At 52.0% G+C, this 15,067-nt stretch overlaps 6 protein-coding genes across 6 annotated transcripts; 3 read left to right on the forward strand and 3 right to left on the reverse strand.

Moving 5' to 3' along the window:
• Positions 1-657: 657 nt before the first annotated feature.
• On the reverse strand, positions 658-3,413 carry VTN49DRAFT_4344 (uncharacterized protein; the record flags this gene model as incomplete). Its single annotated transcript, XM_069412280.1, has 7 exons — positions 658-823; positions 880-1,136; positions 1,191-1,502; positions 1,557-2,235; positions 2,293-2,548; positions 2,602-2,820; positions 2,873-3,413. The coding sequence occupies 7 exons, from the start codon at positions 3,411-3,413 to the stop codon at positions 658-660; spliced, it is 2,430 nt and encodes an 809-aa protein (XP_069267539.1).
• A 612-nt stretch (positions 3,414-4,025) lies between these two features.
• On the reverse strand, positions 4,026-4,836 carry VTN49DRAFT_4345 (uncharacterized protein; the record flags this gene model as incomplete). Its single annotated transcript, XM_069412281.1, has 2 exons — positions 4,026-4,192; positions 4,251-4,836. The coding sequence occupies 2 exons, from the start codon at positions 4,834-4,836 to the stop codon at positions 4,026-4,028; spliced, it is 753 nt and encodes a 250-aa protein (XP_069267540.1).
• Positions 4,837-5,851: 1,015 nt separating this feature from the next.
• VTN49DRAFT_4346 (uncharacterized protein) lies at positions 5,852-7,399 on the reverse strand (the record flags this gene model as incomplete). The annotated part of the gene is made up of 1 exon (XM_069412282.1): positions 5,852-7,399. One exon carries the CDS (start codon positions 7,397-7,399, stop codon positions 5,852-5,854), a length of 1,548 nt encoding a protein of 515 aa, XP_069267541.1.
• Positions 7,400-7,772: 373 nt separating this feature from the next.
• VTN49DRAFT_4347 (uncharacterized protein) lies at positions 7,773-9,872 on the forward strand (the record flags this gene model as incomplete). Its single annotated transcript, XM_069412283.1, has 2 exons — positions 7,773-9,554; positions 9,609-9,872. 2 exons carry the CDS (start codon positions 7,773-7,775, stop codon positions 9,870-9,872), a joined length of 2,046 nt encoding a protein of 681 aa, XP_069267542.1.
• A 105-nt stretch (positions 9,873-9,977) lies between these two features.
• Positions 9,978-10,181, forward strand: VTN49DRAFT_4348 (uncharacterized protein; the record flags this gene model as incomplete). Its single annotated transcript, XM_069412284.1, has 1 exon — positions 9,978-10,181. One exon carries the CDS (start codon positions 9,978-9,980, stop codon positions 10,179-10,181), a length of 204 nt encoding a protein of 67 aa, XP_069267543.1.
• A 1,986-nt stretch (positions 10,182-12,167) lies between these two features.
• VTN49DRAFT_4349 (uncharacterized protein) lies at positions 12,168-14,312 on the forward strand (the record flags this gene model as incomplete). Its single annotated transcript, XM_069412285.1, has 1 exon — positions 12,168-14,312. The coding sequence occupies one exon, from the start codon at positions 12,168-12,170 to the stop codon at positions 14,310-14,312; it is 2,145 nt and encodes a 714-aa protein (XP_069267544.1).
• Positions 14,313-15,067: the final 755 nt, after the last annotated feature.

Genomic DNA, 15,067 nt, shown 5'->3' on the forward strand with positions numbered 1-15,067 from the left:
ATTTGTTTCAGTTATCTGTTCAATCCGCTTGCAATCCGCATCACGATCCCAAGAGGACCAGGGGTGATAGATATCGAGCACGATGGGTAGATGATGATCTGCGTCAATCAATTACCAGTCAAATGTCGAGTTATGGTGAACAGTGCGGGGATGAGACAATTGACCGTGAGCGACAGGCTTAAGAGCATTGGCGGCCTTTCAAACACGCTCGCTGCCCGAACGACAGGCTGATCCCTTCGGGAAGCAGGTTGTGATGCAACATACTTCTGTGACGATGTCTCACTCGTCGGCAAATAGACAAGAACTCGAAAGAGGGTCTCGACCTGATTCCAAGGCTTGCTGCCATGTTGGTGAAAAAGTAGCAACATCGTACTGTACCGTGGCTCTTACCTCGTGAATATTGGATCCTGTCGTATTTCTGAATATAGGCGAAAGGAAGGAAAAAGGGAAAAAGCAAGAAAACACTTGGGAAAGGTTCGCCATAAGGGTAACTGCTCTTCCGTATTCAAGCTCTGCAGACAAATAGTCGTAGGAGCATCGCGAATAGGCTAAGGCACATATGTACTCGGTACTATACACAATTGGGAGATGGGAGATATAGTGATCGTTGCCGCACAAGTTCCACTTCACATATCTTTGATTCCGTCCCATTCTCTTCTATAGATGTGCACGCTCGGCAATGGCAGTTCTCCGTTCCTTTCGCGAAGTAACATCCATATCGGTGGTATCAGATCGAGTAGCGCGCTCAAATAGCGCCCGTCCTACTGTGTCTGTCATGGTGAGCACACGAGAGGATACAGTAGCTCCATCTCGGCGATTTTTCCTGGTAGCACAATTAGTATTCCGAACAAAATATCGGCTTGGAAAAGAGTAACATACCCTTCCCGACGGGATTTGGCAATTCGCTCTGTGAAGTCCCAAAGCCGGCCTCGGTCAAGAAGACGGTTCGTAACTGGGTCTCTCTCTGGCGTCCATTCCGGCGCCAGCCTCATGGTGGGTGGTATGCGGTTATCCTTGCTTCGTGCGACGAGAATGATGCCTTCCTCAGCAAACCGCTGGTATGCATTCTTCAGGGTTTCCTTGTTCACCGCCTCGAAGTACGAAAGATCTCCTTGATGGTACAGCGTTTTCCCGAGCTGTTCGTCTATCAGCAAACTCTGTACAACATTTGAATTGGAATCGCCGCTTACTAGCTGCGCGCTATCTTGCGCTTTGTTCAAATCGATCCAAACATCTGCCATATCCCGGGACGGCGGTGTAAGACCCATCAACGACACAGCACCCAACCAGCTCGCCTCGATGAATGGCCAGATCAAGAAACAGTAGAAATCGTAGTTCTCCCGTCCGCACTGCCGCTCAGAATCGCTGAGACCGACTGCGGTCGGAGCCCCGGCCGCATCTCTCGTGATTCGAATCACGTTGTCTTTCTCTAATCCGTTCAGAGTCCGCTCAAGATTGGCAATCAAGCCCTCCTGCGGAAAGATGAATTCACCACGGAACAGCTAATCATGATCAGTGAGTCGCAACCAACATTGTAGGTCAGTCATTGAACATACCTGCGAGAGGAAAGACACTTGATCCACCAGCTCCTCATAGGGAATATCTTGATGGGCGGGACCACCGCCTTGCTTCACTCGCGTATACATCGCAGCGGATACCAATGCCTCCGAGATGAACAGATGAATCGTCATATTACGATAGAACGATAGTTGAAATCTGTCCACCGCGTAATATGTCGGTTCAACCAGTCCGGTCACCACACCCACGAGTTTCGGACCCAACACTTCCAATGCGCGCTCCACAACTTGCTCGGTTGGTGCTCGGTAAAAGTGCGCCACCCGTCCGCCCTTTGCTCGAACACGTTCCCTCAGCCATTCTACCCGACGGACGAGTTCGCCCTTGCCCACGCCCCGGCCACGTAGGGTAAGTAAAACTGTGCCAACGAGCGCAGTTGGCATCACAACGGACACTGCGTTGATATCGGACAAAACTTTGTAACCCAGTGTCCGAAGGATCCTACCCCGGTCAGAGGAGGAGAGGTTAATTCCCGATGACAGGTCGTCAGACAGCTGCAACCGCTGCAGTTGTTGTGTAAGAAAAGCCCTCAAACTCCATGGCTCGTGGAAGCGGACATCAACGCGACCGAGTTTCAGAGACAGGAGAGACGACTGGGATAGGAAACCGCCTAGACTCTCTTTCTTCTTCGGTTGGCCCAGTAGCTCGCTGATATAAGACCTGACAATCACAAAGTCAGTTTCCATTGATAGCAATGGGGCTGAAGATGAAACATACTCTGTCTCGATGACTTTATCGTAATGAGTGCTCACTGGACAAATAATTGCATCCTCCACGCGCCCAGAGAGCAAACTATCTACGATAAATTTGAGAATCCCGAATTTGGGAGAGAGGAGTTTGCCGGTTCTCGACCGACCGCCTTCGATGAAGCATTCGAAATTGTACCCTTGCTGCAAAATGACATCGATATAAGTCTGCACCACGGTCGTATAAAGCTGGTCGTCTCCGAAGCTTCGACGAATCCACATGGCGCCTATCGATGTTAGGATCGGTCGTGCCAGAGACCTGCCTGCCCTTCTCACTCACCTGCATGCTGCAAGAAAGATCCGACAAGGGGAAAGTTCAGATTATCACCTGCAACCACGATGGGAAGAGTCATCCCTAGTCGGTAGCAGATGATTTGCAAGGATAGGTAATCTACGTGAGACTTATGGCAGGGCAGGAAGACGATAGACTGTTTTCGCTTGGCTGCATCTTCAGCGACTGAGCGTAAACGGAGCACTTCCTCGCTGGAGACATGGATGCCTACGTAATCAGCGGCGGTCGAGATGCTCCCGGTTCCAAACAGCGTCCTCACCTTGGTGATATGTTCTGGTTAGAAGTTGGGTGCATATATAATACGCGCCCCGAATGAAATTGTTGCTTTCCATCTTGCAGATCATGTTATCAATCATCGTATCCACCACATCATTCAGATTCCCCTCTAGCTCTTTCCTTCGCAACGACTTGGCTGATTCCGTTGCTAATCGTCCTTCCGACTCTTCAACTTTCACCCGAGCCTCAGCCAGTTCTCGAACCTTGTTCTGGAGCAAAGGACTCGACAGGATGAGGCTTTTAATCCTTTCAGAAAACCCTGAATAGAAAACCGGCTGCCCAATCACATTCTCATAAGCGCGCCACCCTGTCCCTGACACGAACAGACTGATTTCTCGCAGAAAATCAATTGGGTTTTCCCGGAAGCGCGCCATGTGCCGAACCAGATTTCGTTCCGTAATGCCATCATCTTGATCGGCTGGGCCGCCAGTGACGCCAGATGGCTGGATGGTCACTTGGTTTCCGACAATCTCAAGATCAGGCGCCGCCTGGCTGGCGACAGCTTCGTCCTTGCCCGAAGTCATGTTGCGGACGGACTGACTGAGCGTTTGCTGGAAGAAATTGACGTTGGAACTTTGAAGCAGGCTAGTGCTGCAGCACCGGCCAATTGAACATCACGTTCTTGTAGGAGTTAATAGCTGTTCAGACACGACTGTAGGCCGAGGTTATTGTTAGATTGAACATCATGCGAGGGGAAAATTCAAAATGTGAACATACGCAGGTACAGGTTACTACATGGAATCCCATTATCACAGGCGTTTATCCCCCGCAGCGATTGTACCTTTGGTCCGGGGAAAGCTTGTTGAGTTAAAGGCCTAGGCTTTCGCCGAGGTCAAAACTGATCTCCGCAACCCCCAACAAAAGTGGGACTCGTTGAATGCTTTAGGAGAATATTCTCACGTGACAGTCTAGACCCACTACGCGATGCAATGATAATGATGCTGTTGAAAGATGAACAGAGACGCTCTATTTTTCAAGCCTATCATCATCTCATTTCATTAATATGAACAAGGAACTGAAATGTTTCGGCAAGGGTCGGAACGATATTCCACTGGCGGCAGTGTGGCCCTTGTCCATTAGTGAGGGGGAGAGAGTTTGAGCTGGCCCAGATCAAGTCGGCGGCCAATTTCCATCTCTCATCGGGATGTCTCGTGAATCGACCAGGAAGAGACATCGTCATCGATTACCAGGTCCCACGTTTTGAAAACAATGGACTTGTACAGCTGGGGAGCCGCGGCACGTGCTTTCCGATGCCATGGTCCAGTTCCTCCGGCATGCGCATCCGCCTTGCTTCGCCAGACGCCTGGATTGAAGTTAGAAACCTTAATCTTCATATGAGTCTGCCTGTCATTTATCCTTACAAGTTGCCAAATTCCGATTTTCTCCGGACTTTGTGCCGAACCAATATTTGAGCAGCCCGCCGCTCTCCGTGGCTTCCCGATGCGAATGCACGTCCAATTCAGTCAACCATTGCTCGTCAATGTCAGGATAGAGTTGTGATCGAAAAGTGACGACGTAGAAGCTGCGTTTCTCCCATCGATAGCCCTCGGCAGCGGCCAGGTCTCGCAAGAAATCGAAGACTGCTTGCCAGTTGAATGATTCCAGGTACGGAGCTGTGGCATAATCGTCCCGGATGGGTTTGAAGATGGTCAACGCCTTTGCTAACAGCTGGCAGGCCACATCATATCGCGTCAGGTCGAGCAGATGCGGCTCGTCATTGTATGGTGACACGATCAACCGGTGATCGGAGGCTGCAGCCTGTTCATGCCGTCGTTGACCGAACTGGAGCTGCAGGGCAGCCGCGGCCTGGAACTTCAGCCGTTCGGAATCCTTCGTGACCAGACTATGGTGAAACAGCGAAGGCGATCCAGACGAGAGAGGCACGGTAGCTGGAAGAGTACTGCGTCCAGTCTGAGTTGTGACCACGCTTTCGGTGAGCGCAGCCATTTCTTGGAGGCGAACTCGACACTGTGATGCTTTTCCCTATACGACAATTATGGCATAAATGTACTTCGCCGTCGTTGGAGGAGTGGGTTCCGCTGGGCAGGTGCTCCAATAAGCAACAACGACAAAATTGCTCAAGACAGATGCACGAATATGACAAGCTAAAGGAGACCGAAATTCACTACTGAGGATTGTGTGCCCTCGGAGTTACAGTACTAGAATCTTTAAACAGTCGGTGACATTTGGGAATCCACGATGGTATGCACACTGGAGCTAGCTCTGAGCTCAACAGCCATCAAAAGCACGCAATCAGGGGTCAACGCCCCAGAATGTTCCTTTTTAAATTGAACGTTCATCTGCGGAGATTGAGGTGTCTTGGACCGAGAGACATTAACGAATTTTCGTTCCCAGCGACGGAAATTGAGCTTCGAGGTCCCTTTTGTGGTAATGATATGCGGCATGGCAAAGCGCTTCTCATGATTAGCCGTTGAATATGTCCCAAGGCTCTCCATGTCTTTCAAGACTAGGGCAAATTTCACCGTGGCCACAGGGTCCATATGTGTGGGCTCAGCCGTTCCGTGATGACGTGAACACGAAACGCTAACCCAAATATGGCATTGATCACGTGTTCTGAAACTCTTGTCTTGCATGCTACAGCCAATCAGATCTACTCCAGCAGTCCAAATTTTAACGTTAAATTTGCAACATTCCGATTGGATGAGCAAGTCGATCATTGTTTCTCTTCAAGCTACTACATTTATAGGAATGCACACCCACCATGGGTGAAGAGTTTTGATAGACGAAGGACCTGATTGACCAGTAAGCACTAGTAGTCGATACATACAGTCTAAAAATCGAAGATTTTCCCACGAGCCAAACGTATCATGTAACGACCATTGACCACTCAAAACCCACCCTCTCAAACGCCGAATATGCACAACCGAGAATTACGAGAAATCGCTGGACCGGATATCAAAAGGTATATATCGAAACTGTGAAAGGCTTTGAAGCACAGACATCACCGCTTGGCCGGCAATGGGGGAGGTCCCATCTTCCCAGCACCAGTGTCGACTTTCTTACTGGCTGGAAGCTCGGGTACCTTGAAGCCCCCATTATTATTATTATTACTGCCAGTCGAGCTCTGTGTTCCAACCTGAGTAAAAGTGCCGCTCTTGAACCATCGATCTTCATCAGCCTTGCGCTTGCGTTGGAGTTCGGCCTGGACCTTCGGATCAACGAGCTCAAGACCCTGCACGGGCGTGAAGGCAATGGAACTGGCAGTCCCCAGGGTGGTACCGACACCAGAGGTGCGAAGACCCTTAGCCTGGAGAACGGAAGCATTGCCTGGCCCGCTTCGGAGAGAAGTAGCAGTTCCGCTAAGCGGGGTGGCAGCTCCCCAGCCTTTGTTCGATTTACTGAGCTTGGCTCTTGTGCGCGAATCGATTTGCGTCGCCCGAATGCGACCGATATTCTCCTGTCCAAGCATGCCGAGGCCAACGGTCTCTTCTCCGGTGCCGTAACCAGCTTCGGCTTCCTCCTTGCCAAAAGCGACCCGGTTCTGGGCTTTGCGTAGTTCAGTCATGGCAACGGCCTCCTTGGCTTTACGCACGCGTCGACCACCACGCTTGCGAGATGGCTTATCATCAGGAACTGGGAGAGCCTTGGGACCTTTGTTGGGTGGGGGTTCGGTCAGTTTTTCAAGACGTTTAAAGCACTCTTGCTTCAGCGCCTCTCCCATAGACCCGTCTGGGCTAGACTTCGCGGCGTCAGCCCGCGCAGCGAGGACCATCTTCGCTGAAACAATGCGCATGGCTTGACGCTTCAGATCGTTGGGGACGTTCTGAATAAGTGGCGAATGGTAGAGAAAACCTTGTTGACGAACGCCAACATTAGTTGCAAATCCTAGCCCCTCTTGTCTTTTGGACCCTTGCGCCGCCAGATTGCAGGCGGGAATCTTCGCCAGTTCTGTCACGCCACCTGCTTGGTTCAAGAATTGCGCGGCAGTTTGCGGTCCGATGAGAGCCGTCAAGTTGGGGGCGATCTCAGCGACACGAGACTGTACGCTCTCGATGCGTGCAGTGCGCTCCCGGTCCAGCTTGAGGATCTTCTCGCACGTGCTCAGCACAGCTTGTAGTTCCGCATCGGTCATTTCTCGGCCGCGAGTAGATGTTCCTTCGACAGCAACGACCATCAAAGATGGCCCATCCAGAATTGACTTGAGAGGCTCTCCCACCATGTTGTCTGACGACGATGCCAGCTCCTTAATGTTGTCGAGCGGACCATTTTTCAGGATGGCAACGGTTTTCGCGTAGTTGATTGGATTGGTGATGAGTGTTTCGAGCTCCGGGAAACGGACTGAATACAAATCGCGCAACGTCTTATGTAGCCGGGAGAGCTCATCAGCCGCTGACATTGCCGCCTCGAAGTCATTCTTCTCCCCCGAATCCACGTCCATGCGTGGTTCATCGTTTTCGCCCGCATCTTCGCGGTCCTGGAGTGCCTCCTTCTCCAGATCTTCCAGTTCGGAATCGTCAAAGTCCCTCAACAGCTCCTCGGCGGCCGACATGGTGGTCTCTGTAATGGATGACAAATGTATCTGAGCGCTGAAAGCGTAAACGAAGCCGATGAAGTTGCAGAAACGCGACCATAATTGTTATCGGAATAACATAATCACGTGACCTTCCGGCGATCTAGATTATTCCGGGTGGCGGCAAAGGCCTGAGGCGCAACTCCGTGTGGAGCTTGTTTTCCTGCGAGGCTTGCAACCTTCGCGGCGCTTGTTATTGACAAGCAGTCGCGTCGGAGCAAACGCTCCAGCAAGTTGCCTCGTTATCAACGTCGCCTCATTACGCAGGAAGCGCGCCTTCCTGTCGGCCGTCATCGGGTTTCAATCGTTTCGGGGTTTTCTCGATATCGTCTATTGAACGACATAAGCGTCCATGATGGAGTCCTCACGAGGTCCTCCGAGGGTCAAAAACAAGGCGCCCGCGCCTGTTCAGATCTCGGCGGAGCAGCTGCTGCGCGAAGCCGTGGATCGGCAGGAGCCGGCGCTGCAGGTGCCGACTCAGCGCTTCGCTGACCTGGAAGAGTTACATGAATATCAGGGTCGGAAACGGAAGGAATTCGAAGACTATGTTCGACGGAATCGCCTAAATATGAACAACTGGATGCGCTATGCGCAGTGGGAACTGGAGCAGAAGGAGTTCCGACGGGCCCGCTCCATCTTCGAACGTGCCCTGGATGTTGATCCGACTTCGGTGGTTCTTTGGATCCGGTACATTGAATCCGAGATCAAGAACAGAAACATCAATCACGCACGCAACTTGCTGGATAGAGCGGTGACCATTCTTCCTCGAGTAGACAAGCTATGGTACAAGTATGTTTACATGGAGGAGACACTTGGGAACATTGCAGGAACCCGGCAGGTGTTTGAACGATGGATGTCGTGGGAGCCAGATGAGGGCGCTTGGAGCGCTTATATTAAGCTGGAAAAACGGTACGGCGAATTCGATCGTGCACGCAACATTTTCCAGCGCTTCACAATAGTTCATCCGGAACCCCGAAACTGGATCAAGTGGGCGCGGTTTGAAGAAGAGCACGGAACGAGCGACACAGTACGAGAGGTGTACGGTCTCGCCATTGAGGCATTGGGAGATGACTTCATTGACGAGAAGATTTTTATCGCCTATGCGAAGTTTGAAACCAAGCTTAAGGAATACGAGCGTGCACGCGCAATCTATAAGTTTGCGCTCGATCGTTTGCCACGATCGAAATCGAAAGCCCTGCACGCCGCATATACGACGTTCGAGAAGCAATTTGGTGATCGTGACGGTGTCGAGGATGTCATTCTGTCCAAGCGACGAGTGCAGTACGAGGAGCAGGTCAAAGAAAATCCACGGAATTACGACGCATGGTTCGACTACGCTCGGTTGGAGGAAACGTCGGGCGATGTGGAACGGGTGCGAGATGTATACGAGCGAGCCATTGCGCAGGTCCCGCCGTCTCAAGAGAAGCGCCATTGGCGACGGTACATTTATCTCTGGATTTTTTATGCCATTTGGGAGGAAATGGAGAACAACGATATTGAGCGCGCCAGGCAGATTTACAATGAATGCCTGAAGTTGATTCCACACAAGAAGTTTACCTTTGCCAAGATCTGGTTGATGAAGGCGCAATTCGAAATCAGGCAAATGGATTTGCAGGCAGCTCGCAAAACTCTTGGTCAGGCGATTGGCATGTGTCCAAAGGACAAATTGTTCCGAGGGTATATTGATCTGGAACGGCAACTCTTCGAGTTTAACCGATGTAGAACACTGCATGAAAAGCATATTGAATGGAATCCCTCGAACAGTCAGGCCTGGGTCAAGTATGCCGAACTGGAGCGCGGTCTCGGCGACCTGGACCGAGTTCGGGCGATCTTCGAGCTCGGCATCTCGCAACCCAATCTGGACATGCCGGAGCTGGTTTGGAAGGCTTACATCGACTTCGAGGAATACGAGGAAGAATACGATCGCACGCGACAGCTGTACGAGCGCCTGTTGCAGAAGACCGACCATGTCAAAGTATGGATCAACTACGCGCGCTTCGAGGTCAACATTCCGGAAGGGGACGAGGAAGAGGAGGACGAGGAGCGGCCCGTCAGCGAAGAGGCGAAGCAGCGTGCCCGGAAGATCTTCGAGCGGGCCAACCGGGTGTACAAAGAAAAGGGCCTCAAAGAGGAGGTGAGTGGTCACCCGCTTCGTTCTTGCGATTTCATGCTAACGAACTGTCTGCAGCGCGTCCATCTCCTGAACGCATGGAAGTCATTCGAGATGACACATGGCTCTGCCGAGGACCAGGCGAACATCGAAAAGCAAATGCCTCGGCGCGTCAAGAAACGGCGCAAGTTGGACGACGATCGCTACGAGGAGTACATGGATTATGTCTTCCCGGCAGACGATCAGGCGGCAGCGAACCTGTCGCGGCTGTTGCAGCGTGCGCACCAGTGGAAACAGCAGCAACAGCAGCAGCAGCAGCAGGAACAACGAGGCGAAACCTGAGCGCGCAGTACGCTCCCTTGTCAGAGTCTGCGCGCAGGACTGGGTTGAGCCTTCCATCGGTGTTTCTGAGCATGGAAACTTCTCCAGCGTTGCATCTGTGATCTGATGCGCTCGACCGAATCCGGCATGAAATATTGCCGCTACGAGAACCATCCGACAAGCGGTCACGGGAGACCACCCTCGAGCGACATCACGGATTGCCAATCATTTACGACTTCCATCGGGCAACGAAGCCCCAGCATCTCCTCCGGTCGCAAGTTCACGTCACATCTTAGGGCTCTGTCTGATCTACTGGAATGGGAACGGTAATCGACTAGATGTACAGTAACCTGATGCACTCGTGCTACAATAGAGAAATTATCGATCGTACTGCATCTCGTATCGTCACTTGAATGGCGTAGAGAACCCATTCTTTGCCAGTTCATCCTCCGAAGATTATCCGGAAATTCGTTTATTCCGCGACAGCGAGCTCGCTATAATCAGGCGAGTATTCTGGTAAGTTAGCTACTTGGCAAGACTTGGCAGAGAAACTCCGCCATACCAAATCAAGGAAGCAATCCCGGGTAAGAAATGCAGGTACCCCTCGCTAGGGTCTGCTGAATGACATCAGAAATTCTCCAAAGATTCCAGGTTCGGTTTGGTTTGAACTTGATTGACCAATTCGAGTTCGCTTACGCCGTACGCATGGGAGTGCGAGTACGAGGTGTCCACGAAAAATCCCCTTTGCATTTTGATGATCCTACGCGACAAAAGGGTTCCTGCAGAATCCCTGAATGATCAGCCCGTTTAATAATCCAAGGCAAACACCGTACGAATTGGCTGTAACACATGACACTTCAGGGTCCAAGGATCGACGACTGAGAAATCAGCAGACGAACCTCAACAGTCAGCTCTGGGCAGATTCATGTTTAATAAAATCAATAAGTAGTTGGTTATTTTTGAGGTTTGCTTTATCCCAAACTCGCCACTCCAGTTGTTGCTTGAAGAACTTTGAACACGCAGTGTCGGAGGTGGCCCAGGCGAGACGACCCCAACTTCGGCATGATCCAATCAGAATCGCGAATGTGTTGGGCATTGCGACGGTGTGCAGAATTAGGGGTCGAGCTGGACCAATGAGACGGATTTCGGATTTGATGTGGGTAATGATTGGCTCCGGTTCCTGGACGCCAAGCCCCTGAATCGAAGCCGATATCGATAAGTGCAGCCACTCACCTCACCAAAACACGATAACTCAATCGTTGCTTTTGGATAATCTGATGATGGTGCTTGGTTAGCGAGTGCAGAATGCATACGAGCTGCGCTTGGCTTCTTGCCGCAGGAACCAGCTGGAGAGGAAGACAGTGTGCAGGAACGAGCATAATTGTCCGAATGCTGGCCAATATGGCCAACTCCACACTTAATGCTCGTAGAGTCGTAGAACTCCTGATTCAATCCAGGGGACTTGAACACCATCGTCAAAAAAGGCTGCCGGTCCGAAGAAGGTCTGACTCTTCCCTCCAGGTCGACGACGTACAGCTCCACTGCCACGGCAGACCCGTTGTTTCAAAGTGGACGGGCAAAAAAAATCCCTAAGGTGCTTGTCCCTTGCACTTTGCCGGTTAGGGTTTACGGCAAATTAACCCCCTCTCCGCTAGGCTCTTCGCCTCTCCCCTTGGAACTGAGAGCCGTGTCTTTCTCACTTCCAGCCGCTTCTGCTCATTTCTCACGCGTGATGGCTGGGCCAAGGACTTGATTCTCTTGCCCGTTTGATCATTCTCTGTGTCTATCGTTTTTTTGTTGCGCGGTAGTACTCGCGATCATTCCTTTTCGACACTCCTTTTCTCGATTCGCATACCTTCGGCTGGCCATCGTTCGATTTTCGTTCGCTTTCTTCGACTTCCGCTGGTCGTGTGACTCGCTCTGGACGAGTGTTCTGAACACTTTCGTTTTCGCGTGCACTGCTTCTTCATCAGGTCACTAAGCGCGCTCACATTGCTCGGGTCGAATCGCGGAAATTTGAGGTGCATAGGGTAAAGCGATAATGCACAAATAGACTGTTGCGAGGAGTTGTTTCGAGACCTGCAGTGCGGATTCAGTCCTTTGAAACGTCACCATTGCTCGAACCACTTGTCGCAACCATTCTCGACTCGCTCTTCCTTAATGATGCGATAGAGCTTTACAAACACAGCCCCGGCACAGCAGGACAGTGCACGATCCGTCCATTCCGTTCCCTTAACTCTCTTATTGTCTATACATTTCGCGCCCTTTCCCCGATCACGTTTCTTAATCTCCGACTCAGTCACGCCGTCGACGCCAATGTCTCTCCCTAAGCCTCCGACGCCCCTCAAGGGGCATTGTTCCGTCATTCACGACAACACCCTCTACGTGTACATGCCGGAGTCATTCATGTCTTTACCGTTGCGCTTGCGCGGGAACTGGACAACTCTCGACCGCGGTGAGCCGGTCAGGGATGCCCGATGTCTCCTCGGGGGGAAAGCAGGAGATCCCAGCAAGTCAGCGCTCTATGTCGTTGGCGGTTCCAGCGATTCAGCCGATTACTCCGGCCTTCAAATGTACTCCTTTGCCGATGCCAAGTGGGAGACAATCAAGCTCCCCACCATGGACCTGCATAATCGAGTCAACCATGGTGCCGCATATCTCAAGGGCTCTTCTTCCATTGTGGTGTATGCAGGTTCGACGGACGGTTCGACAGTGGCTGCGACGGGAACTTTTACCATTTCGCTTGCGCAACAGCCTTATACCGTTGATTCGTGGCAGGCTCAAGGCGCTCCAGCGGCGCTCAATCCGGCTCTTTTTACCTGGGATGACAATACCATTGTACTGTTGGGTGGTGGTCCGACTAGCGATCAGGCGTACCTCTTCAGCATCGGTGACGGTTGGAGAACGTCAGGCGTCACATTGGAGGGAGGACTCCCTAGCGGTTCCGGGCTAGCGATGGTTAATGGAGAGGATGGTAGCAAAGTGTTGGAGATCTTCAACATGGGCACGGTCCCAAATAAGGTGGAATTTGTCCCCTTGGTCCAACCGAATGGCGAGCTGGCTCAGCCTGGCCAACAAATAAAATTCAAGCCCAAGACCAACTTGAAGTCATCGCCAAAGTTGCGAAAACGCTTGAGCGGCTTGTCCAACTTCCCTGAATACGACGGATCACTGGCGCCAAACATTACGCGGAACAGTTTCTCCGTCGCACAATCTGATGACGGGTTGGTTGTTATTTCCGGTGGGAGTACCAAGGAGCCCGTCGCCATATTTAATCAAACCGACAACAGTTGGGTCAATACGACACAGCTGTTCCTCGGGGATACCACAGTACGAAAGCCCGCGAAGACCACCACTTCTACCTCCGCCACAGTCACGCCCACGGAAATTCCGTCGCCAACCACATCCTCAACGGCTTCGGCTTCGGCTTCGGCCTCTATTATTCCCGGTACCGGTTTTACTTCGTCGCCTAATACATCTACAGGGTTAATTATTGGCGCAACACTGGGATCTCTTGCTGGCTTCGGCGCATTATTGGCCATCCTCTTGGTGGTGCTTCGAGTAGTGCACAAAGAGAGGGAACGCCAGAGCAGTGCGGGCACGAGGGGCACGCTAGGATATGACCGGAGTCGATCCGGTTTCCAAGACCAAGGCTTCGAACCCTTGGCCAAATCGGCGGCCCCCATGGCGATGGGTCCAGTCACATCCGTCGACTCGCTGGATATCTTATCGGGCAAGGTCGCGGGTGGAGCCACGGCAAACTCGCAAGCCGTTCTCGACAGCAACAACCGGGTCTTGAGCCGGCCGCTGATCCCGCAGCAGAGGTACGGTCAACCACCGACAATAATCACAAGCCAGGCCGATGTGTCTGGAGGCGAGACAGACACCCGCCAACAGTCATCATTGGCTGGCCAATCTGGTGGAAACAGAACGACCGATGAAGGGTGGAGCAAATACTTCCAGGATGGGGTCGCTGGGGACCGCCGCAGTGGGAAAGAATCGGCCCGTACTTCGCAGGCGTCGGATCTCTCGGACGATTCCCGAATAGATCACGACGTAAGCAGCGAATGGCCGCAGGTGCGGACAGCGCCGGGACTGGCGGTGGACCGAGTGACCACGGGCAACTCCAGCACGGAGCGTCTGCCCGTTGCCGTCCACGGAACACCCCTACCTCAGGGACAAACTGCGCAAATCTCCCACACCGAATCGACCAGTTTCGTGTCAGAGTACGACTCCTCCGAGCGCCGGGAAACCTACGCATCTGTGGTCCCAAGCAGTGTTTGCGAGAGTCCCGAAACGTGGCAACGGCTAAGCCGCCTTAGTGAGCTGCGACCTCCAAGTAGCAACTACAGCAACAGTGTCTATCGGTCTAGCAATCTCCAGCCTTTCCAGGGCGACGGCCCGTCACCGAGCAACCATAGTTCCGACATGAGCTGGTTGGATCTCAAGGGTGGACGGTAACGAAGTACCCTGGAGCGTCCCACTGGTGACCGTGGCTTGATCATCCCGCTTCAACGCCGATCTCACGAGGATCTGTGCGCTTCTGGCCAAGAGATTTCCGGCTAATATATCGGGAAATAAAAGAAAACTTGCGCATTTTATCCATGGCCAAGCATGTTTTATACGTTTCAGGCCCTTAATACCCTCCGATCCCTACAGCATATTGCATCCTCTTGCATTCTTGTATTTGCCATCTTGTACAGACTCTGTGATTGTGAGATTTATTGTGAGATTTACTTCGTGTGCCATTCCTGCACTGGTGTTGCGGGCATTGGAGTCATTTCATACCCCTGGTTGCGATGTATTGTTCATGGTCTCTCATGGTTGTCCATAGATAATACACTTATTGCTTATGGCATATTCTAGCTCTTTATCTGTCTTCTCTAATCGACGTGTCGGGTGTGGTTACTCTTGGGAATATATATGTAGGTCAAGGACTTGAGCCCCTGTTGAGATCATCGCCATGCAGCCCATGTTTGCCGTCAGACAACTATCCGCATACCGTGATAAACGGTAAAACGGAAGAATCTAGCTCGAGTCTTGTCGCAGCAAACCACGGCCCAGATCGACTTGCATCGGGATCCGAAGTCACGGAAAATAAAACGGTCAGGTAGGGAATGGATATAGGGTTTTTCACCCAGAGTTCACGCCGAGGGTTTCCACTTGTGGGTAGATGGACGGGTAGTAGATCGGCATAGGACCCATGGCCCACGGGT

The sequence above is a fragment of the Thermomyces lanuginosus genome, assembly GCF_041956635.1.
Source record: "Thermomyces lanuginosus strain ATCC 200065 unplaced genomic scaffold VTN49scaffold_31, whole genome shotgun sequence".
NCBI lineage: Eukaryota > Fungi > Ascomycota > Eurotiomycetes > Eurotiales > Trichocomaceae > Thermomyces > Thermomyces lanuginosus.